This window comes from Drosophila subobscura, chromosome J, assembly GCF_008121235.1.
Source record: "Drosophila subobscura isolate 14011-0131.10 chromosome J, UCBerk_Dsub_1.0, whole genome shotgun sequence".
Classification (NCBI taxonomy): domain Eukaryota; kingdom Metazoa; phylum Arthropoda; class Insecta; order Diptera; family Drosophilidae; genus Drosophila; species Drosophila subobscura.
In genome coordinates this window covers 20,389,531-20,409,140 of record NC_048532.1, presented here as the reverse complement: position 1 = coordinate 20,409,140, position 19,610 = coordinate 20,389,531, and the positions used below count along the sequence as shown (strand labels likewise).

General features: G+C 48.3%; 8 protein-coding genes across 11 annotated transcripts; 4 read left to right on the top strand and 4 right to left on the bottom strand.

The window, feature by feature from the left end:
* Nucleotides 1-1,285: 1,285 nt before the first annotated feature.
* On the top strand, nucleotides 1,286-2,741 carry LOC117893943 (probable malonyl-CoA-acyl carrier protein transacylase, mitochondrial). The gene has a single exon (XM_034800733.1). It carries the CDS (start codon nucleotides 1,539-1,541, stop codon nucleotides 2,664-2,666), a length of 1,128 nt encoding a protein of 375 aa, XP_034656624.1. The 5' UTR covers nucleotides 1,286-1,538; the 3' UTR covers nucleotides 2,667-2,741.
* Nucleotides 2,687-8,363, bottom strand: LOC117893934 (calcium homeostasis endoplasmic reticulum protein). Of its 2 annotated transcripts, XM_034800716.1 has the most exons (13): nucleotides 8,206-8,362; nucleotides 7,918-8,088; nucleotides 7,481-7,851; nucleotides 6,486-6,648; nucleotides 6,137-6,209; nucleotides 5,518-5,592; nucleotides 5,195-5,271; nucleotides 4,930-5,128; nucleotides 3,765-4,865; nucleotides 3,539-3,706; nucleotides 3,154-3,474; nucleotides 2,913-3,084; nucleotides 2,687-2,848 (listed from the first exon to the last, which is right to left on the bottom strand). In XM_034800716.1, exons 1-13 carry the CDS (start codon nucleotides 8,225-8,227, stop codon nucleotides 2,750-2,752), a joined length of 3,012 nt encoding a protein of 1,003 aa, XP_034656607.1. In that variant the 5' UTR covers nucleotides 8,228-8,362; the 3' UTR covers nucleotides 2,687-2,749. The 2 variants fall into 2 exon arrangements, 1 of the variants encoding a protein (XP_034656607.1); XR_004648829.1 differs by lacking the exons at nucleotides 2,687-2,848; nucleotides 2,913-3,084; nucleotides 3,154-3,474; ... (1 more) ...; nucleotides 3,765-4,865; nucleotides 6,137-6,209 and having other exon boundaries at nucleotides 5,064-5,128; nucleotides 8,206-8,363.
* Nucleotides 8,364-8,671: 308 nt separating this feature from the next.
* LOC117893941 (adenosine 3'-phospho 5'-phosphosulfate transporter 2) lies at nucleotides 8,672-10,301 on the top strand. The gene is made up of 3 exons (XM_034800730.1): nucleotides 8,672-9,742; nucleotides 9,798-9,979; nucleotides 10,041-10,301. Exons 1-3 carry the CDS (start codon nucleotides 8,903-8,905, stop codon nucleotides 10,195-10,197), a joined length of 1,179 nt encoding a protein of 392 aa, XP_034656621.1. The 5' UTR covers nucleotides 8,672-8,902; the 3' UTR covers nucleotides 10,198-10,301.
* Nucleotides 10,229-10,914, bottom strand: LOC117893946. Its single transcript, XM_034800736.1, has 3 exons — nucleotides 10,837-10,914; nucleotides 10,540-10,777; nucleotides 10,229-10,485 (listed from the first exon to the last, which is right to left on the bottom strand). Exons 1-3 carry the CDS (start codon nucleotides 10,899-10,901, stop codon nucleotides 10,306-10,308), a joined length of 483 nt encoding a protein of 160 aa, XP_034656627.1. The 5' UTR covers nucleotides 10,902-10,914; the 3' UTR covers nucleotides 10,229-10,305.
* Nucleotides 10,915-11,633: 719 nt separating this feature from the next.
* LOC117893938 (FGGY carbohydrate kinase domain-containing protein) lies at nucleotides 11,634-14,134 on the top strand. The gene is made up of 7 exons (XM_034800726.1): nucleotides 11,634-11,733; nucleotides 12,067-12,288; nucleotides 12,368-13,236; nucleotides 13,293-13,443; nucleotides 13,516-13,590; nucleotides 13,650-13,868; nucleotides 13,926-14,134. The coding sequence occupies exons 2-7, from the start codon at nucleotides 12,100-12,102 to the stop codon at nucleotides 14,067-14,069; spliced, it is 1,647 nt and encodes a 548-aa protein (XP_034656617.1). The 5' UTR covers nucleotides 11,634-11,733; nucleotides 12,067-12,099; the 3' UTR covers nucleotides 14,070-14,134.
* On the bottom strand, nucleotides 14,073-15,400 carry LOC117893944 (mitochondrial E3 ubiquitin protein ligase 1). Its single transcript, XM_034800734.1, has 4 exons — nucleotides 15,245-15,400; nucleotides 14,606-15,189; nucleotides 14,345-14,552; nucleotides 14,073-14,283 (listed from the first exon to the last, which is right to left on the bottom strand). The coding sequence occupies exons 1-4, from the start codon at nucleotides 15,347-15,349 to the stop codon at nucleotides 14,164-14,166; spliced, it is 1,017 nt and encodes a 338-aa protein (XP_034656625.1). The 5' UTR covers nucleotides 15,350-15,400; the 3' UTR covers nucleotides 14,073-14,163.
* A 213-nt stretch (nucleotides 15,401-15,613) lies between these two features.
* Nucleotides 15,614-17,193, top strand: LOC117893939 (gastrula zinc finger protein XlCGF57.1-like). 3 transcript variants are annotated; one of them, XM_034800728.1, is made up of 3 exons: nucleotides 15,617-16,150; nucleotides 16,218-17,058; nucleotides 17,127-17,193. In XM_034800728.1, exons 1-3 carry the CDS (start codon nucleotides 15,692-15,694, stop codon nucleotides 17,132-17,134), a joined length of 1,308 nt encoding a protein of 435 aa, XP_034656619.1. In that variant the 5' UTR covers nucleotides 15,617-15,691; the 3' UTR covers nucleotides 17,135-17,193. The 3 variants fall into 3 exon arrangements, with proteins under 3 accessions (XP_034656620.1, XP_034656619.1, XP_034656618.1); XM_034800729.1 differs by lacking the exon at nucleotides 17,127-17,193 and having other exon boundaries at nucleotides 15,614-16,150; nucleotides 16,239-17,115; XM_034800727.1 differs by lacking the exon at nucleotides 17,127-17,193 and having other exon boundaries at nucleotides 16,218-17,114.
* LOC117893942 (fork head domain-containing protein FD2) lies at nucleotides 17,141-19,398 on the bottom strand. The gene is made up of 3 exons (XM_034800731.1): nucleotides 19,016-19,398; nucleotides 18,163-18,418; nucleotides 17,141-18,107 (listed from the first exon to the last, which is right to left on the bottom strand). The coding sequence occupies exons 1-3, from the start codon at nucleotides 19,369-19,371 to the stop codon at nucleotides 17,583-17,585; spliced, it is 1,137 nt and encodes a 378-aa protein (XP_034656622.1). The 5' UTR covers nucleotides 19,372-19,398; the 3' UTR covers nucleotides 17,141-17,582.
* Between the last annotated feature and the right edge of the window lie 212 nt (nucleotides 19,399-19,610).

The following is a 19,610-nucleotide window of genomic DNA, read 5'->3' as shown; positions in this document are numbered from 1 at the left end:
TTATAGCTTTTTGGGGCTCTTTTGGTACTTGTATTTTTAGCTGGTCTCTCGGTCAATGCACACTTTCGGCCGAGTTTTTTATGGCTATTGGCCCGATCGATGCCGTGTCATATCGTGTTCGTGTCCGTGTCCGTGCCCGTCGTTGCATTTTTTCGCATGCGGAAACGTTATCCGGCCCTCGCGTCGTATACGCAATGCTGCGTCGCAATTGCATTTCTCCGCCCAGTCGCACGTATCGAGTGCGCCGCGCCTCGCTTCGTGTCCTTCGGTATGTGCATTTTTTGCAGCTGTCTCTCGCTGTCAGTCGTTCGAGCTAACGGTTTTGGCACGTCGCGCAATTTTGAGGCAAGCCGAGAATTTGTGCACAAACTTGTGGCGGGAGGAATGTGGTCGAATACTTTGGCATTTGGCTTAAGTATGCATTTCATTAGTTTTATGTTATTGTATTGTATGTGCACACACACGAGTATGTATATCTACCCCAGCAGAGCACGGCACAGCACAGCACAGCACAGCTCATTCATAAATACAATTTCACAACCTGATTTAAGAAATCGACAGAGAAACGCCACCGGCACTTGCGCACCACATGTCAACGATCTCCAAGCAGCCTACATGCTTTGGGCATACCTGGACACACACCGTTGCCGTTGCCCAAAGAGCCGAAATTGAAGAAAAGAAGAATTCCCAAACTGGTTCTCGTTCTAATACTCGTAGAGATAGCCATCGCCGGTGCCGAATCTGATTCCGATATTCGTGCAGTCTAGACGAGCATTGGTTTTGGTCCTGCCTTGGCAACAAGCAAAGCAAGGAAAGGGAATGTCGCTTCGTATTCCGAGAAGGTGAAGGAAGGCAGAAGAGGTCTCAGAGCACAGGGGTTGGGGATGGGGATGGGGACCTGAAAGGGACATGGTCAGAGCAGGAGCGTGTGAGCTAGTGTTTTTGTTTTGATGCTGATGGCCTGTTCTTTGAACTGAGGGCGAAAGTGGTGCGCCACGTCATCCGCAGTGTCGTGTCTGACTTTGCCGCCGGCTTTGCCTTCGTCGTCGCAGAGATTGTCGTTCACCTTTTGCAATCTTCCTTTGCTTTACCTTTGTGTGGCATGCCGCAGAAGGGTTTCTTCGTTGCACACACGAGTTCAAAAAACTTTGGCATTTCCTTAGGAACGATCGTGTTTCAAATTAGAAAACCTTCCCCAGGTATCACAGCCTCTGGTGGGGGCTATTAAATACTCTTTCGCAATCAAAGCCACAAATATGTTCACCTGGAGATGTCTGTGGGGGAGTCACTCTGAGTCATGACAAATACTACGATTTCATTGAGTCATGCCTAATGGCCAAATTATTAGCATAGCAACATAAATCAAGAGACAGCCCCCCAGCAGCACCACCAGTGACGTTTCGCGTTTGAAAGCGAAACGGATATTGGCGCTGCCACTTTCTAACGCCAGATGGCGCAAGCGACACCGCAACGCCATCTGCTCGTGCTGCAGCTGTAAGCACAATCAGCTGTTTACATCACAAAATTCTTTGTACAAAATGTTAGCCGTAAGAAAAACACGAGTTTTCGGCAATCTGAGCTGGTCCCGTTGGTGCAGCGATGCAGCTAAAGCCACCACAGATTCCTCCTCAGCGCTGGCGGATGCAAACAAACGCCAGCAGCTGCTCAACGAGCTGGCGGAGCCACTGGAGCAAAGACGCCGGCCGGCCATCGATCCCAAGGAGACGAGTGTAATGCTGTTCCCTGGCCAGGGTAGCCAGTATGTGGGCATGGCCAAGGATCTGTTGCGGTTTCCGGGAGCACGTCAAATATTTGAACTGGCCAACCAAGTGCTGAAGTACGATCTGCTGAAGATCTGCCTGGAGGGACCACGTGAGAAGCTGAACCGAACGGAGCACGCACAGCTGGCTGTGATGGTGTCTTCGCTGGCGGCGCTGGAGCAGCTGCGCGAGGAGCGACCCCAGGCCATCGAAAACTGCGTGGCAGCCGCTGGCTTCAGTCTGGGCGAGATCACAGCCCTGGTCTATGCCGGAGCGCTGCCCTTTGATAAGGCCGTGAAGCTTGTGCAAGTGCGGGCCACAGCCATGCAGGCGGCCTGCGATCGGGCAGCGGGAGGCATGGCTTTGACACTGTACGGACCGGACACGAATCTGGGCGAAGCCTGCGCCAAGGCCCAACAATGGAGCCTCGACCGGGGAGTGGAGTCGCCCTACTGCGGCATAGCCAACTACATGTACCCGCACTGCAAGGTCATCGCCGGCAATGTGGAGGCTCTGGAGTTCCTCGAGAAGAACGCCAAGGCCCTGAAGATACGTCGCATGAAGCGTCTGGCCGTCAGCGGTGCCTTCCACACTCCACTCATGCAGAGCGCCGTCGAGCCGTTTACCAAGGCGCTCAAGTCCCTTCGCCTGGAGGATCCCATCATTCGCGTCTACTCGAATGTGGATGGCAAGCCATACCGGAATGCCAAGAACATTGTACACCAGTTGCCGAAGCAAATCGTGCGGTCCGTCAAGTGGGAGCAGACCCTGCACGAGATGTACGAGCGGAAGCAGGGCGCGGAGTTTCCGCGCACCTTCGAGTGTGGTCCGGGCAAGGGCCTGATGCAGGTGCTCGAGAAGGTGAACGCAAAGGCCGCACTGTCCTGCATAAACGTTTCGGCATAAATAAGTTTCGAATCTTTTGTTTTTACAAAAATGTATTTTCTTTGCTAGCGGAAACAAACAAAAATAATATTTTTAAACAGATCCTAACTTTTGTCATCTCTGGTGCGCATCCGATGGGCGAATGCAGCACCTTTGTTCTTGCGGAAGCTCTCAAAGGGATCGTTCAGATTGTTGCCAACACCCTGGTGGAAAGAGAGAAATGATTGATTGGTTAGTCGGCATGGCCAAGTGATCGATTCCGCGTACCTTGTACATGTCGCGACGATCGCGCACTTCGCCGCCCGAGATGGGCGCATCTATACCCTGATTCTTTGAGCCCAGGCCAGTGCCTGTGCCCGCCCAACCCATTTTCATCAGCATTTGATGGCCTTTGTTTGTCTCCTCAATGAACTCCTGCGGCTTGGGAAAGTTGCTGCCCCTAAAACACAAAGAAAATTCAACTTTACATAAGGAAACACAATTAGGAATGAGGAGCTAATCATCTTACAAGAAGCTTGGCGGTGTCGGGGATCTGTCTCGTTCCACACGACGAGAATTGTTGTTGTTGCCATTGTTGCTGTTGGAATTGTTGCGTTCCGCACGATTCTCCCGATTGCTGCCGCTGCTATTACTGTTGCTGTTGTTGTCACGTTCATGACGCGGCGAGCGGTTGCGACCTTTCCGACTGCTGCCACCGCTGCCACCTTGTCCACGATTGCGATGCGGTGGCGGCGTTAACGTACGCTCCACGGAGCGAGATCTCGACCGCGAGCGGGTTCTTTCACGACGCGGAGGTGTATGCACTGGGGAGCGACTGCGACTCTGGGAACTAAATGGGAAATGCAAAAGGATCGATCCAGTTTTATAAAGACTGATTTATGGGAATAACCCACCGATAGCAACGCTTATTGCCTTTCTTGGGCTGGGGCTTCTCGAGCACAATGGGACTGGGGGAGCGTGACTTTTCCCGTATGCCTTCCTTGATGTCCTCTTCCTTCTTCTTCCGCGCACCATTCTTCACCTTGTAGTACTCGTACAGGCCCAGCTTCTCCCAACCCTCACTGCAAGATGGAAAACATAATGAAAGGCACGTCGAAGAGTCGTGTTGGCAGCACTTACTTATCCCTTGGACGGTCGTGGGAGGGCGCCGCATAGAAAGCATTCAATGCATTCGTCAGGCGCTCGCTTAGCGGCGTTGGTGCTGGCACCCGTATGTCCGCCGGATCCAGGGACTTGTAGTTGTAGTCCTCCAGCCGGATGAGCGGAACCATTAGAGCGGCGGGCAAGTCGTAATAAGGCGCTGTGGGTATCTGTGGCTCGGCCAAAACGGCAGCATTTGCCGATTCACCATCACCTTGTTGATGCAGCTGCTGGCCATCCTCCGCATGATGCTTTTGGTCCGCATGAATGTCATCCGGATGTTGTGTGATAACCGCTCTAATGGCTGCATTAAGCGCATCGAGATCCACTGCATTTGGATCGACATTTCCTGGGGCTTGTCGCAAACTTTGTGGATATCCAGTTAGTGGTTGCTGCTGCTGCTGGAGCTGTGGGATTTGATTCTGAAGCTGTGGTGGCAGTTGCTGCTGAAGTTGTTGTGGATTTTGCTGCGGCTCGTCGGGGTGTCGTTGCTGCTGATGCTGCAGCTGCATCACAGCCTGAATGGCTGCATTCAGCACGCCCAGATCAACGGGAGGCTCATTATTAACCCCCTGTCCAGGCATTTGTCCATACTGCTGTTGTTGCTGCTGCTGCAGCGCCGCTGCCACCTGTCCATGCAGGTGCATTGGTCCTGGTCCCGCAAAGCCTGGCGGTGGCTTCGACATGTCCGGAATGAAAAAGTTTGGTCCGCGCGGATCACCGAAGTGATTGCCCGACTGCTGTGGCGGCGGTTGTTGCTGCTGCTGCTGCTGTTGCTGGTGGAAATTGGCTCCTGCATAAATGTTGTTCCCAGCCTGGGGATGTGGCGCCTCATTAGGTGGTGGCGTATTCATGTGCTCATGCTCTCCGGGCATGATCAAACGATGGGACATTAACGATGGTATGTTCTTCTGTGGCGTTCCCGGTCCCTGCTGCTGCAGTAGCTGATGTTGCTGCTGCTGTTGCTGTTGTGCCTTTTGTGCTGCCATCAATTGTTGTTCGAGTTGTTGCCTTTGTGACTCAAATTGTGCAATTTGCTGGCTGGCATGCTGGATAAATATCTGATGCTGTTTTTGGTAGCTAGAAAACAAACATTGAAAGGTTTCAAAACAACAAATCAAACCCAATTCGAGTCTCTACTCACTTGTCCAGCGTGGCCTTGGTGTTTTGTGTGAACTTGGCTGCTATATCGTGATGAGAGTTCTGCAGATTCGTTTTGTACTCCTGCATGGATGAGTCCGGTGATTGCAGCTTTGAGATGACGCAGGCATCAAAGAACTTGGCCTTGGACTCCCACAGGGACAGCAGCTTGGCGAGCTTCTGGCGCTGATCCATGCTGGCAACTGTGGGGCGAAAAATCAATAGTTAAAATCCAAATAAAAAACGAATGATATCGTTGGTATACATACTCAGATCTGCGCTGCAGAACATCGGTATGACGACGTTCTCCAGGCTGTTCTTCAAGTCGTTGATGTTTTTGCGCATGCTGTAAATATATCGTGACGCTTAAACAACAAATCTCCGGGCTACGCTGGACACACACACATGTTTCAGGTCTACGGTTATGTGGCTGTCGTGTCTGTGTCTCTGTCTCTGTAGTCTATCCCCGTACCGTACGATCCCCGTTCCGTCTGCTGTGTAAGCCAAGTAACGAAGCTGAATCGACGCTCTGTTGCTTGGCTCTCACAGTTGTGTGTTTAACATACGTTTAAGGCTGATTGGGCGAACTTACCAATGGTGGAGTATATCATTAACTAAATATATAAGATGCAATTTTTGCTGAAACGTTGAACCATTGACCAAAGCCCTAAAAATAAATTAACAAACGAAAAACATATTTTTTCTGGTTTTCTGTATGCACAACAACATTTTCCAAAATGATTTTGTTGTGCATGTATTGTGAATATTGTGTTAGTTGCTGTTGTCTGCTCTTCTTTCACTTGTTTTCTTTTCTCATATTTTTTCTGCATTTGTTTTCACTTGTTTAACTGATGATGTGTGGGTGTGTGTGTTAAAGTTAAGCTTTCTTAAAGTAAATGATTTGTGGGGAGGTTGCTTTTGGGTTTTCTGTGTGCGTGTGATGTGTGTGTTTTGGCCTAACTATGGTCTAGAATTCCATGCCAGATATCATAACTATCATCGAATCATAATCGTAATCAACGAATCGAATTATCTCGAGGCTCTCTGGGGGAGTCGCTCAATCGAATCGATCATCTCTCTCTCTCGCTTGCGTATCGACATTTTGTGTCTGTTTTGTCTCTCTCTCGTTAATATTTTCACTCGTTGAAAGAAAGAAACACAATTTCATTAATACATGTGGAGGATCATTAATTATATAAACTGAGGCATACTTCTTTAAAAGATATTGTAAAACGACATTGATTTTTGCGCTGTCGGTTGAATGCTGTAAAATCCAGTTCTTGCCTAAAATTGCAATATCAAACAGGTTACTCATATTGTCATTGTCACTGTGCATTTATATAATTTATAAAAAATATGTACATATAATAGAAGTTAATCAATTAATTAATTTTGTTTGTATGAATTAATTAGGTGTGTGTGTTTGTATGTATGTGTGTGCATATGGACCATACATTTCGCTAGCTTATAATCTACGAAAAAATATCAATAATCGAGAATCTAGTCGCATGCGGGCCGTGCTGCCGGAGCCGCCTGGGCCACCGCACCACTCATATTTACCTGCTGAGATGCTGTCCTTGGTGCAGGCATCTATGATCGGCTGCAGCACTCCATCGAAATCGCGCAGCACAATCCCCTGCTCGCCGGCCAGCTGCTCCAGTTGGGCCGTCTGCGCCGCCGCAATCGTCTCCTCGATCTGCTTCGTTTTTTGCGACATCAGCGCCTATGGGGTTTCATTTGGTTGGTTCGGATTCGTAGGTTTGGTTTCGTATCAGTTTGGGCATTATTTTTTCAAGTTTTTGTTTTGGGCACACAAAGATATATTTTTGCGGTTCGACAAGTAAACGATAGTTTCGTTTTAAACAAATTTCATTTTTGGGTGTTTTTTTTACATTGTTTTTTTGTCAGTTGGTATGAAGAGTATTTTTTTTTTTTTTATGTTTTCAAAAAATATACAATAAAGCAAAAATTAATGTAGCATTGTAGATTGTAAGTTGTTAATTCAATAGTTAAATCAAAATGAAAACAATATGGAGAATGTATTTGAGTAAAGCTGAAAGAACACTGGAACGCATCCACACTTGCAGAATAAATACAGAGAGAGGAGAGATCGATAGAGACCGAAAAAGTTAAGGTATAAGGAAGCAAGGAGCCCAAAAGTTGGTGATGTTCGCCAGAAAACGAAGGAAGAATGTTAAGGAACAACAACTTCAAAGAGTGTCAAATTATGAAAAGAATTTACGGGCTTAATAACTAACTTTGGAATCTTTACAAAGGAGCCCATCGTATAAATCGTGCCATATTCGTATGTTGTGAATAAACATTGAGAGATCTTAGCTCCAAGTAGGGAATACATCCGTTTAAAGTGAGGATCCATATCAAGAAGCGACTCAGACTTTGACATGTGAAAAGTAGGTGATTCATTGACAGTAGGGAAGCAGTGCAGCCTTTGCGTACACGCTCTGATCTCTTTGAAAAATGCTTGCAACAATATATATATAGATAGATATGTACATCTGGTCCACTACCAGATGTCTATATCGAGTTTAATTTACCGTATGCTGTGCAGAGAGATTCGCTTCGGATTGCTTGATTTGCTCCCGCAGTGTGTTTTGCTGCATCTTAATGGCATCCAGTTGGTTCGTCAGCGTCAGCGTAAGTGGCGGGCCGTTGGCTGGCTGATTGTTGGGCGGCGCCCCGGACCCTCCATTGTTTGGCGGCCATAAATGCGGTGATTGTTGCTGTTGCATCTTGTCTTGTGCGTTGTCATGTAAATTGTTTTGGGCGGGCGGGTGCTGTTGCTGGTTATTTGGTGGTGCGTAGTGAGAGGGTGGTTGTGCCTGCTGCATCGGCGGCGGATGTTGCAGAAAGTGTCCAGGCGCTGGGCCCCCTGGCAGTTGTAATGGAACGCCTTGTTGCTTCAGCACTAGATTGAGAAAACGGCAATCGTTTTTTGAGAACTTCGACTACATAAGGAGCTCTGCCTACTCACATGTTTGCTCGGCTGCCACCCGAAATTGATAATAGTTGGCGAATTCGCCGCCGTACAGGAACTCGAACTTTGGGTTGTTTTGCTGCTTTTGTTTGGTGATTGCTTCGAACTCGGGCCCATTGCGCGCCACGAACTCGGCCAATTTATCTATTATATTGCGTAAATTGGCATCTGAAAGAAGGCAATTTGTACATCAAATGTGGGCCCATAAATTACTACACGCTCGTGTGTGTGAGTGTGATAGAACTCTTCTGACTGGGCGGCAACATGTTTCTGTCCAGTATTTACCTCTTGGCGGCTGTACATCCATCCTGTCGCAGTTTTTGTTATCAAACTTTCGCGAAAATTACTAAGTTCATTACTTTTTGCGTTTTCTCAGCGGAGCGGCACTTTTTTCCCAGGTCTTCTTCTTGTTTTGTTGCAATTTGCGACGCCATGTTTACAATCGATGATTGGCCATCGATACTATCGCTGGTGTTGGGTAGCTCATGAACGAACGAACAAAAGTTGAACTACTCACTGAGGGGTATAAACTAAATAAGTAAATCTTATTCGTTATTTTTTGTTCGGTTTTGTTTAGTTCGTCCTGTTCTCAGTGTAAGCATACAAATAGAAACAACAGCTTAAAATTGAACCACGAACAAAAACGAAAGATGGAAAACAAAGAACGATGAACTAAATGAACGAACCTGTTGAAATTGAAGTATGTTTACCCAACACCAACTATCGCATAGTAGTATCGATATTACCACTACTTTTGTTGGTGCAATAGAAACTAAAAAAAAGCAGCGTAAACAAATGCCGCGAGTGTGTAATTTTCGTTAAAGAACGGAATCTGCACAACTAGTAAATGATGTAACCAAAAGAGCGGCATGTCAAATCAATCTTGTAAACGTGGAATCCCTCATATTGCGTGGCAGTAATCTACGCGGCAAGCAGACAACTCAACTCTGTGATACAGACACAATCTTGGAGTGAGACAAGAATGGGTGACGGACAAGCCGGAAGCGTTATCAGCATCAACGGGAGTGCGGGTGGGCAGCTACCCGCCACATCGAATTCTCCGACCTTGACTCGAAAGTCTTCGGTAGCGGAGCTTCCGCCGGAACTGCGGATCCTGTGCTTTGACCTGACACACTACAACCGGACAACGCAGTTTCTGCTGAGCTGTGCAGGCGTCTTCATACTCTACATCCTCTATGGCTATCTGCAGGAGCTCATTTTCACGGTGGAGGGTTTCAAGCCGTACGGCTGGTTTCTCACGCTCGTCCAGTTCGGATACTACATTGGCTTCGGCCTGGTGGAACGCCGCCTGGAGGCCTACAGGACGGGGAGGCGTTCGTTGTGGAACGTAGAGCCAGCGCCACGTTGCATTCCAATGAAAACCTACCTGGTTCTGGCTGCTCTGACTTTGGGCACCATGGGCCTGTCCAACTCCAGCCTGGGCTACCTCAACTATCCCACCCAAGTGATTTTCAAGTGCTGCAAGCTGATTCCAGTGCTTGTGGGCAGCATCCTCATACAGGGCAAGCGATATGGGCCGCTGAACTTTGCGGCTGCCATCTGCATGTGTATCGGTCTGGCCTGGTTCACCCTGGCCGACTCCCAGATGACGCCCAACTTTAATCTCCTGGGCGTGGCCATGATTTCGGGTGCTCTGTTGTGTGACGCGGCCATCGGCAATGTCCAGGAGAAGGCCATGAGGGAGCACAAGGCGCCCAGCAGCGAGGTGGTCTTCTATTCGTATGGATTGGGTTTCGTTTATCTCTTTGTGATCATGCTGCTTACTGGCAACTTTTTCAGTGGATTCGCTTTCTGCTTAGAGGTCAGTATAAGCCATTCTCGCGACTATATCAATTCTAACAATCTCCACGCTTCAGCATCCCCTGCAAACCTTCGGTTATGGGTTCCTGTTCAGTCTCTCCGGCTACTTGGGCATACAATTCGTGCTGGCGCTGGTGAGAAGCAGCGGTGCCCCCATAGCTGCCACAGTGACAACCGCTCGCAAGGCTGTGACCATTGCCTTTTCCTTTATGCTCTTTAGCAAACCTTTCACAGTGCAGTGAGTAGCATGGAACATCCAATATTTGCTTCCGACTGATCACACGTGTTGCTTCTTTCAGATATCTTTGGTCTGGCTTGGTAGTCGTGCTCGGCATCTATCTCAACGTATACAGCAAAAAGAACAAACTGACGTTTGCAGACATCCGCTCCAGATTCAAGCAACTCGGCTCTAGGCTGCCTCGTTCGCCAAGTCGCAAATTCCTCATCGAAGTATAATTTGAATACCAAAAATAAGCACTAATTTTTAGTGAAATCGGAACAACCGCCTTCTACAAGAAAGCTATGTACTACAATTACTTAATTATATACTATACAAATCAGTTTCTATCTATCCATATCCAACTCCATTACACGCTTGAAGAGATCCTGCCGTTCCTTGGCGGACTCCACTTGACCCATGAAGCGATCCAAGAACTGCTTCTGATGTTTAATGATGAACTTGTTGCACTGTATAATTGTGGCGCCAATGTACAGCGTGCGGAACTTGGCTCGCACGTCGCCTATCTGAAACTCCAAGGTGTTGGGGCGGTGTTTCAAATAATTAGATATTTCACTTACCAGAGTAATCAGCGGTAGCATGCTCGACACGAAACGTTGGCCACGATGCACACAGCGTATAACGGCTATTTTGGTGCGTTCATTGCAATATTTAACACGAAACCCTTGCTCTACAACGCCGAGTCCGTAGACGCCATAGTGCTTCTCCACGTTCTGCAAAATGCACTTGGACAGGATGTGATCCTTCAAACCCAGTGTCTTTTTGGGTGCATAGGGCACAATTTGCACCGCTATGTACCTAGTGGGGGAGAAACGTGTTTTTTAGCACATTTATTTCTAAAATTTCACTTTATTTACCTATTTTTGATTCGCACCATGTTGCAGCGCAGTGATCGGGGAGCTATCGATACCGAAATATACATTTCAAAAATACACAGTAAAAATACCGACGAAAATCATATTCAACGATTTTGATGTTCGATTTAATATAACAAGATAGTTAGAACTCTTTGCACAGAAATTATAGTTTTATGCTGTTGACAAATCAATTATCCACAAGATTGGCTAGTGCTCAGGACTTTATTTTATTGGATTGTTTACAAAATAAGATTGAAACCAAACAGGTCAACCAAAAACCAGAACTAGAACGCAAATGAGCGCTGCCAGACGGACAAAAAAACCAGACTGAAATATTTCGGTGTGTTTTGCCGTTGCATTGAAAGGTGCCGTCAAACGGTTTTTTCTTATCTTCACGACTTTCAAGAGATTGGCTAACAATGGCATTATGGGCTATCTAACTCTGTTTTGATTATCAACCAAATGCAGCTACTATCAACGAACGTCAGCTGTTTGTAAATATGATGTATCAATACGTTATCTGTCTAGTCAATAACCTACATCACTGCCACACGGTATATTCTCACGCTGATCTCTAATTTTTGTGAAAATTAGGTTAAAATGCACGTTTTAAAGAGAGCTGCCAGACTGCTGGAAAACGATTTCTATCGACATGCGATCTTCAGAGCGAGATAGAAGGTGCAGTTATATTTAAATAAATGAATGAGAACCAGAGCCGCTGTTCGGTATTGTTGTTTGTTAAAGAGCGACTCGTGTCGCGTACAGGTGTGTTGTTAGGTACGACGCACACAACTTGGTTAATTTGCATGTGTTGATAAACACACACCTACGCGGAAGTAAAACAAAAGCAATTATAAATCACTTAATAATTGACAGTTTTTAAAGTTAATCAATTAGGTGTTATGTTTTAAATCAAAATTCCGTCTTTCAAGTGCTAATCAGTTTGGGAAATTTTCCCAAAAATGTTTTGCCAAATGGGCTGTAAGGGTGGCAAAGTATTCCAGCTGTTAAGCCTCGTCCCACACAGTGCAAGATCTTGGCAAACCGGTACACGGGCCCAAGACGCGTCTCCACATAAACTCACACACAGACATCTTCGTACATGCACAAGTTTAAACGATTTTGTTGCTTCCAGTGTGCGCATATCAAATTTGTTATCAGTACGCGGTCGACTGTCGTCGGGTTTGGTTTTGTGCAATCCATTAATATAACATTTATTTGACCGCAAAGGTAATTGGAAGCAGCTGGATAGGAAGCCGCAAAATGTCCCAGCAGTCGTCGTACTTTGTGGGTGTGGACGTGGGCACGGGCAGTGCAAGGGCGGCCCTGGTGGCAGCCGACGGCCGAGTGGTGGAGCAGGCGGTGCAGGAGATCAAGACTTGGACGCCGGAGCCGCATTACTACGAGCAGTCGACCGAAGACATTTGGTCTGCAATCTGTAAGGTTGTCAAGGTAATAAAGGCGTCTCGCTTGATAACCCCTGGGCGGAGATTAGATTAACAACCGCCCCACCAACCCCCTGACTTTACAGCATGTCATTGCCGGCGTCAATAAGTCACAAGTCAAGGGCATTGGCTTCGATGCCACCTGCTCCTTGGTCGTCCTCGGCCTGAACGGAGTGCCGCTGACAGTCAGCAAGTCTGGTGAGGTGCAGCAAAACGTTATCCTCTGGATGGACCATCGCGCCGACAAGGAGACGGCGGAGATCAATGCCAAAAAGCATCCCCTGCTGCAGTACGTGGGCGGTCAGGTCTCCCTCGAGATGGAGGTGCCGAAGCTGCTGTGGCTGAAGCGGAATCTGTCCAAGACTTATGGCAGCATCTGGCGAGTCTTTGATCTGCCCGATTTCCTCACCTGGCGTGCCACCGGCGTGGACACCCGCTCCCTCTGCTCGGTGGTCTGCAAGTGGAACTACGACGCGGCGGCCAACAGCTGGAACGAGGAGTTCCTCTGCGGCGCGGGCCTGCAAGAGTTGACTTTGAACAACTTCCAGAAACTCGGCAGCGATGTCCAGCCGCCTGGCAAGCGCGTGGGCAAGGGTCTCTCCGTGAGCGCTGCCGAGGAGCTGGGCTTGTCCGTGGGCACTGTGGTCAGCACTTCGCTGATCGATGCTCATGCAGGCGCTCTGGGTATGTTCGGCTGCCGCGCTGATTGTTCTGCTGCTGATGCTGATGATGTGCAGGGGAAAATGGCGCTGATAGCTGGCACCTCCACCTGCCACATGAGCATCACGCGTGAGGCCTGCTTTGCCAAGGGCATTTGGGGCCCCTACCAGGATGCCATTATACCCGGCTACTTCCTCAACGAAGGCGGACAGAGCATTGCCGGCCATCTGCTGGACCATGTGCTGAAGACCCACGAGTCCTACGGCGAACTCAAGGAAAAGCTGGGGGCAGATAAGTATGAGGATGAGCATCAATAAAAAGTATCAAATTTAATGCTAAAATCTCTTGCAGGAATATTTACCAGCATCTGAATCAGCTGCTGCCTGAGCTGGCTGCTGCCCGCGGCCTCAGCGATGTGTGTTGCCTCACCCAGGATGTGCACGTCTGGCCGGATCTGCACGGCAATCGCTCGCCCGTTGCCGATCCCACACTGCGTGGCATAGTAGGTGCACCTAGAAATTTTCAGTTGATTCTGCTGCTAACCCATTCAAATACCAAATGTTTCTCTCTACAGATCACTGGCCTGGATATGACGCGCGGCATTGAATCTCTGGCCATCAAATACTTGTCCTACACTCAAGCCCTGGCTGTAAGTGCGAATTGTGTTGTCATCTAACCTGAATCTATTCTAATACCTCGCTGTTTCAGTACGGAACGCGTCACATTATCGAAAACTTGTATCAGCACCAGCGGGCACCGTTCCAGACTCTGCTGTTCTGTGGCGGTCTGGCCAAGAATCCGCTTTACGTGCAATGCCATGCCGACATCTGCAACTTGCCCGCACTGATACCGGATGAACAGGAAATGGTGCTGGTCGGAGCTGCTGCCCTGGGTGCTGCAGCCGCTGGTCACTTTGATAGTCTCGAGGTGAGTGAAACAAAATCTATCTCCCAATGTGTCCTCTAAGCTTCTGCCTCCCCTTAGAGCGCCTCGAAAGCCATGGGTGGCACTGGGCAGTTGTTGAAGCCTAATCGACAGACCGTAGAGTTTCACAATCGCAAGTACAAAGTGTTCCTCAAGCTGCTGGAGCACCAGCGGCAGTACCGCAGCATTATGAACGGAGAGTAGGCGGCTGTTTAAAATGTGTCAACACTATAATAATTTGTAATTATATGCTGTACATTGCATAGGTACACGTGATTTCTCTTGGCTCTAGTGGGGTCTAAGCTATGAAGGCAGCAGACCTGGAGACGATTTTGCCCCGACACACGGGGCACTGGGTGGCAATGTGCGGCGAGCAATCCTCGCACAGACACACATGGCCGCAGGGCAGTAAAATGATCTGAAAGGCATTGCCATCATGTTATCTGGATACAAGATTCTCTGCATTGGCATCCACTCACCTCTTTGGGGTTGGTTACACAGACGACGCATAGCTGATCCTCGGATAGTGCCAGCGGACGACTGCGTGCACGGCGTTCGCGTCGCTCCGTTTCCAGGCGTTTGTGTATTCTAGCCTCCTCCTGCTGCTGCTTTCTCTTGCGATATAACTTTTTCGCTATGAGGCCAATGAGAACGGCTGATACGGCACCACAAAAGGTAATCTTCAAGCTGCAATAGTGGTTCAATTGTAAAAGTGATTCGTTTGAGGTGTGTGTCCTTACATCGATGTCCATTTGGCATCCTCAAATCGCTGTACAATCGCGGATTTGGTGGCGGTGGTCAAAAAGAGTCCTCCCTCCTGTGACGGCTGCATGCGCAATGTGTTGCCGTCCACCTCCAGCTTGCCGATGGCTGTCAGAAAGCTGCCCTCACGCAAAACTTCCTCCGTGGTCTGCAGGCCCTTCTGTCGCACGCCCGTGAAGAAGCCAAAGATGTGGTCAAAGGCTGACAGAGATGAGGGCTCGTAGCTGTCGTAGACAACGTCCACATCCAGCACAGATGCGTTCAGGGCGTCCACAATCTCCACGCCATGCTGCTGATTGCGCAACTCGAAGGGCATCTCGTTGGCAGACGTGTGCAGCAGCCTGCGCTGCTCCATCCAGAAGCCGGCAAAGCCCCGGGCCACCCGGTGCTCGTGCAGCTTCACAATCTGCAGCACACCGCTGACACTGGGCACCAGCGTGCTGCGCAGGGGCACGCCCATGGGCGTGACAGTGCCTCGGATCACCGCATACGGTATGCTCTTGTCCACCTTCCGTTCCACAATGGATCTCAGATTCCCGTCGATATTGTATTGCGGCGCACTCTACGATAAACCAATGGGTAAACATGTGCTTCTGATGATGCAATTGTGCCCTTACCTTCAACAGTCGTGCCACCTTCTTGTTGTGCATATATTCCCGCACGCAGAGGCCTAAAATAACTAGATCCACGCCGAGGCCCACACATTCATTTAAGATATTCATTTTCGGTAATATTTTTAATTCGACTTGGATTTTCGGTTGTGATTGACTAGCAAGCTGGGATCATAACACAAAACACATAATTTAAGCCCGCAGACTAGTCAATTGTTAACGAGTTTGACTAGCTTTGAGAGCTTCCTTTGATTGGATTTGTTTATAAAATAAGGTTTTTAGGATTCTCTATGTTTTTACCAAAAAATAGTCACAGTCTACTCTGCCTATCGATAATCAGCTGTTCGTCCCATCTGACTGTATGTAGTGTTGTGAAACATCAAATATATACAATCCAAAGTAAAAAACGCAGAAATTATTGAATGCAGAATCTCTAAATGTTTATAAAGCAAAATGAAGGGCCTGGACAGATGCCGCGTTTGTTCCTGCACCACTGAGTGCAAGAAGGAGGCATACAACTTGCTTGAACTGCCCGAAGTGGCCGCAATGTTCACCGCCTGCACAGATTTGTTGGTGGATCCGCGGGAGGAGGACTTCTTGCCCAGCGAGCTGTGCTCTTGCTGCTACGAGGAGCTGCAGAAGTGCCATACGTTCCGAGAACTCTGCATAAAGGCGGACACCAGTTGGCGCTTGCTGAAAGGGTTATCTGAGAAGGAGTTCGATGATGTGGATGACATGCCGCTCTGCACATTGGAGTGCACGAAAAGCCCCGGCCCCCCCATTGAAGCCACTGAGTTGGTGCTGGTCGATGGAAGATTCCGAGAGGAAAAGCCGTGCCAAAGATTAAAGAAGGAAAATAAGGAGAAGGTGAAGACAAAGGCGGGAAAACGTACGAAGGCAAAGGCAAAGGAGGTGAGTGAGGAATCCATTAAAATATCTCAATATTTGATTTATATGAACAAATTCCCTGATCGTTTAGGTTCCCCCAACGAAAGAGCAGGGTGTGGGCTGCAAGTGCGAGACCTGCTCGAAAGAGTTTGTCGATGAGAGTCGCCTGCAGGCGCACATGCGAGAGCACGATGGTCACCTGCTCTTTCCCTGCACGGAGCCTGGCTGTGACAAGAGCTTCAGTCGATTGCAGGACCTTAATGTACACCTGAGGGAGCACGATGGCACGGGCACGTGGTACACCTGCGACCAGGAGGGCTGCAGCAAGAGCTACCGCCACAAGGGCACCCTGGTGATGCACAAACGCCAGAGCCATAGCATAGGACCGAAACTGAAATTGCACGTGTGTGAGTTCTGCGGCAGAGTCTTGAAGAGTCTGGCCGCCCTCAACCACCATCGGTTCACGCACAAGGACAAGCTGGTGAAGCCGTATGCCTGCGAGGAGCCAGGCTGCTCTGTACGCTTCCTTAGCGAGGAGAAGCTGAAGGTGCACATGATGCGGCACAGGGGCATCAAGAACTTCACGTGTCCCCACTGTGGCGCCAAGAAGACGACAAAGAACGAGCTGAAGCTGCACATCAACTATCACACGCTGGAGCGCACCTGGCCCTGCCCGCACTGCCCCAAGGTGTGCAACAGCTCCACCAGCAGAAAGATGCACATACGCACGAATCATGAGAAGACCAAGAGCTATGCCTGCAGCATCTGTGACAAGAGATTCACCAAGCCGGACACGCGCAAGTACCACGAGTTGACGCACACCGGCGAGCGGAACTTCGGGTGTGCAGTGTGTGGCAAGCGTTTCGTTCAGCCTACGGCACTGCGCACCCATCGAAAAATCCATGAGCGGGATCAGGCTAAGACGCCTCCTGGTAAAGATATCGAATTCTGATTCGAATTTAAGCCATTTATTATTATTTCTATTTGGATCACAACACAGGTGTTTGATTTAAAAAAGTCGCCAAATAAATCACGTTGCAATCACGTTTTGCAACACGGTAGGAGTAGTACTGCAAAATGCCAAACATAAGCAAAACCAAAGCAAAGAAGCGGCTTCATATTCAATGAAATTGCGTCTCGCGGAAAAAGGAACGGTGTAAACGGACATATTGGAGGCTACACAGTTTCTACATATAAACTACACAGGGCTGAAATTCCACTTATCATCTGATATTTGTTCATGCCATCGATATAAGAAGTTTCAAGGTGTGTTAGCTAGAGAGGGGCACAGAAGCGAGCGCGCATTTCAAACCCTTTGCCCAGGTCTGAAACTTCTCCAGAATACTCTGGGAAGGAATAACTTTTGTGACCACATTTGTAACTCATATAAATTTTTAATTATTGCACGGTGATAATGGATATAGTTATGTGGAAAAGAACAGCCACATGCGACAGCTCAGGGCTTTCCAATAATATTGTCGATTGTGAACAGCGTCGTCTTTGAACGACTGGTTGGGGCTGCTGTGGGGCTGGTACTGGGCGCTGTAGTCGGTTCGCTGGGCATCAGATGCTGGAGCCCCCGAAATGCATCGCTTAGCCCAGGGAGCCTGCGGTTGAGTGTCGGCGTAAAGGCGCTCGGGGAATGTAGCTCGTCGTGCAGGGCTGCCGCACTGTCCGGGACGCTCTGAGCTGCTGTCCTGCTGGAGCTGGAGCACGGACTGTCCGTAGAGGCATCGCCATCCACATCGCCGTCTGCGTTTGATTCTTTAACCGCCGTGGAGGCGCCTGGCAGTTGCCGCACCCCACTTGCCTCACCGTTGAACAGACTATTGAAGCCGAGGGAGACGGACAAATACTGACGGTGCAGATCCGTGATGCGATCCGAGTAGTTGGGCCGCTCATTGCAGAAGATGTCAAAGTCGTTCAGCGAATCGCTGGGCGATCTGATCTCCGCCGTGCTGCTGCTGCCATCAGTAGCATCCTGAGGGAATTTATAAGTTAATTGGCATCCACATCCATGCAGCCACTTCTCTTACCTTGCCCGCATCCCGCTCATAGCGACTGGCATTGGTGCAGTGCCGCTGCCTGCGTGTACGACGCCGTCGGTAATTTCCCTGCTCGAACATGTCCGAGGCGGAGGCGTCCAGCATCCAGTAGCTGCCCTTTCCGGCGCTGTCATTGTCATCGATGGTGTTCTTGTCCCGCGGCACCTTCACAAAGCAATCGTTCAGCGAAAGATTGTGCCGAATGGAGTTCTGCCAGCCCTGCTTGTTCTCCCGATAGTAGGGGAATCTAAGAGAATCCAAGGGGAAAATTAAGAATTAATATTTAAGCTAAACAAAAGTGACTTTAAAGGTGTTTTAATTTAAATTTAAGCTAATAATAAGCTACAAATTGAAAGAAAACTCTTTAATTATTGTCAGCTATGACACGGGTTTTCTTTAGCGTTTTTCCGAGTACACCAGATCTTCCTTATAAGAAATAAATATTTTATTGCAAAGCTCCCACAAAGATAAATTAAATAAATATCTGCTTTAATTATACCAGTAATCCTTTGCCCCATTTTGTATACGAAATCGTGTTCCAAAGAATGAAAAAACACGAAAATTTACGCTCAATATTTCAGCGCTATAGTCCCAGATTATGCCAATGCTTTTTCAACTGTTTTGAAATGCGTTTCAACATGCGTTCGGATATATATTTTTTATATATTTTTTGTGTCTTCTAATTATGTATAAATGTGGAATGCCTGGCATTGTTTATCTTTGCATTATTGACTTAGGCGACTGCCAACTAAAATAATTCAAATGTTCATGCTAAAGGAACTTGAAGTTATAGGCAGTGGAAACTTTCCTATAAATTAAGGTACATCCTTTTTGTTCAACTTACTTATCCATGATAAACTTGTAGATGCCGCTGAGAGTGAGCCGCTGGTTGGGCGCACTGCTGATGGCCATCGCAATGAGCGCAATGTAGGAGAACGGCGGCTTCTCCGGCCGATGGGTGTTGTGCAGAAAGGACATGGGCAGCGTCCAGATATTGTTGTGCAGCGCCAGGAAGTTATCGATGCCCTGGTAGTAGAAGGCCGATGGAAACGAGCTGCACATGAGGCTGTCCATGCCGACGGCACTCGGACCAAGCGGACTGGCATTGCTGCGAAGATACTCGGGATTGGCCAGCAGGGAGTTGACCAGCTCCTCGTTGTCCGGCAGCACCGAACCATTCGAATAGCAGGATGGCAACATTTTTGAAGGTAATCCTTGAAACTTTGGTTTAACTTTTCTCACAATTTCTCTTTTATTTAAAGCTTTCTTTGAATCACTTTTAGGACTTTTATTGGCTCACTAGCAGGACTTCCTCTGTGTCATACACTTCACTTTTGTATTGGCTTTGTCTTAGGATCTTGATCCCGCTTTTCAGTGCCATAAAACATCCGAAGTTCCGTGCAGTGCGAGCGCGACTATTCGTTGCGTCAGCCAAGAAG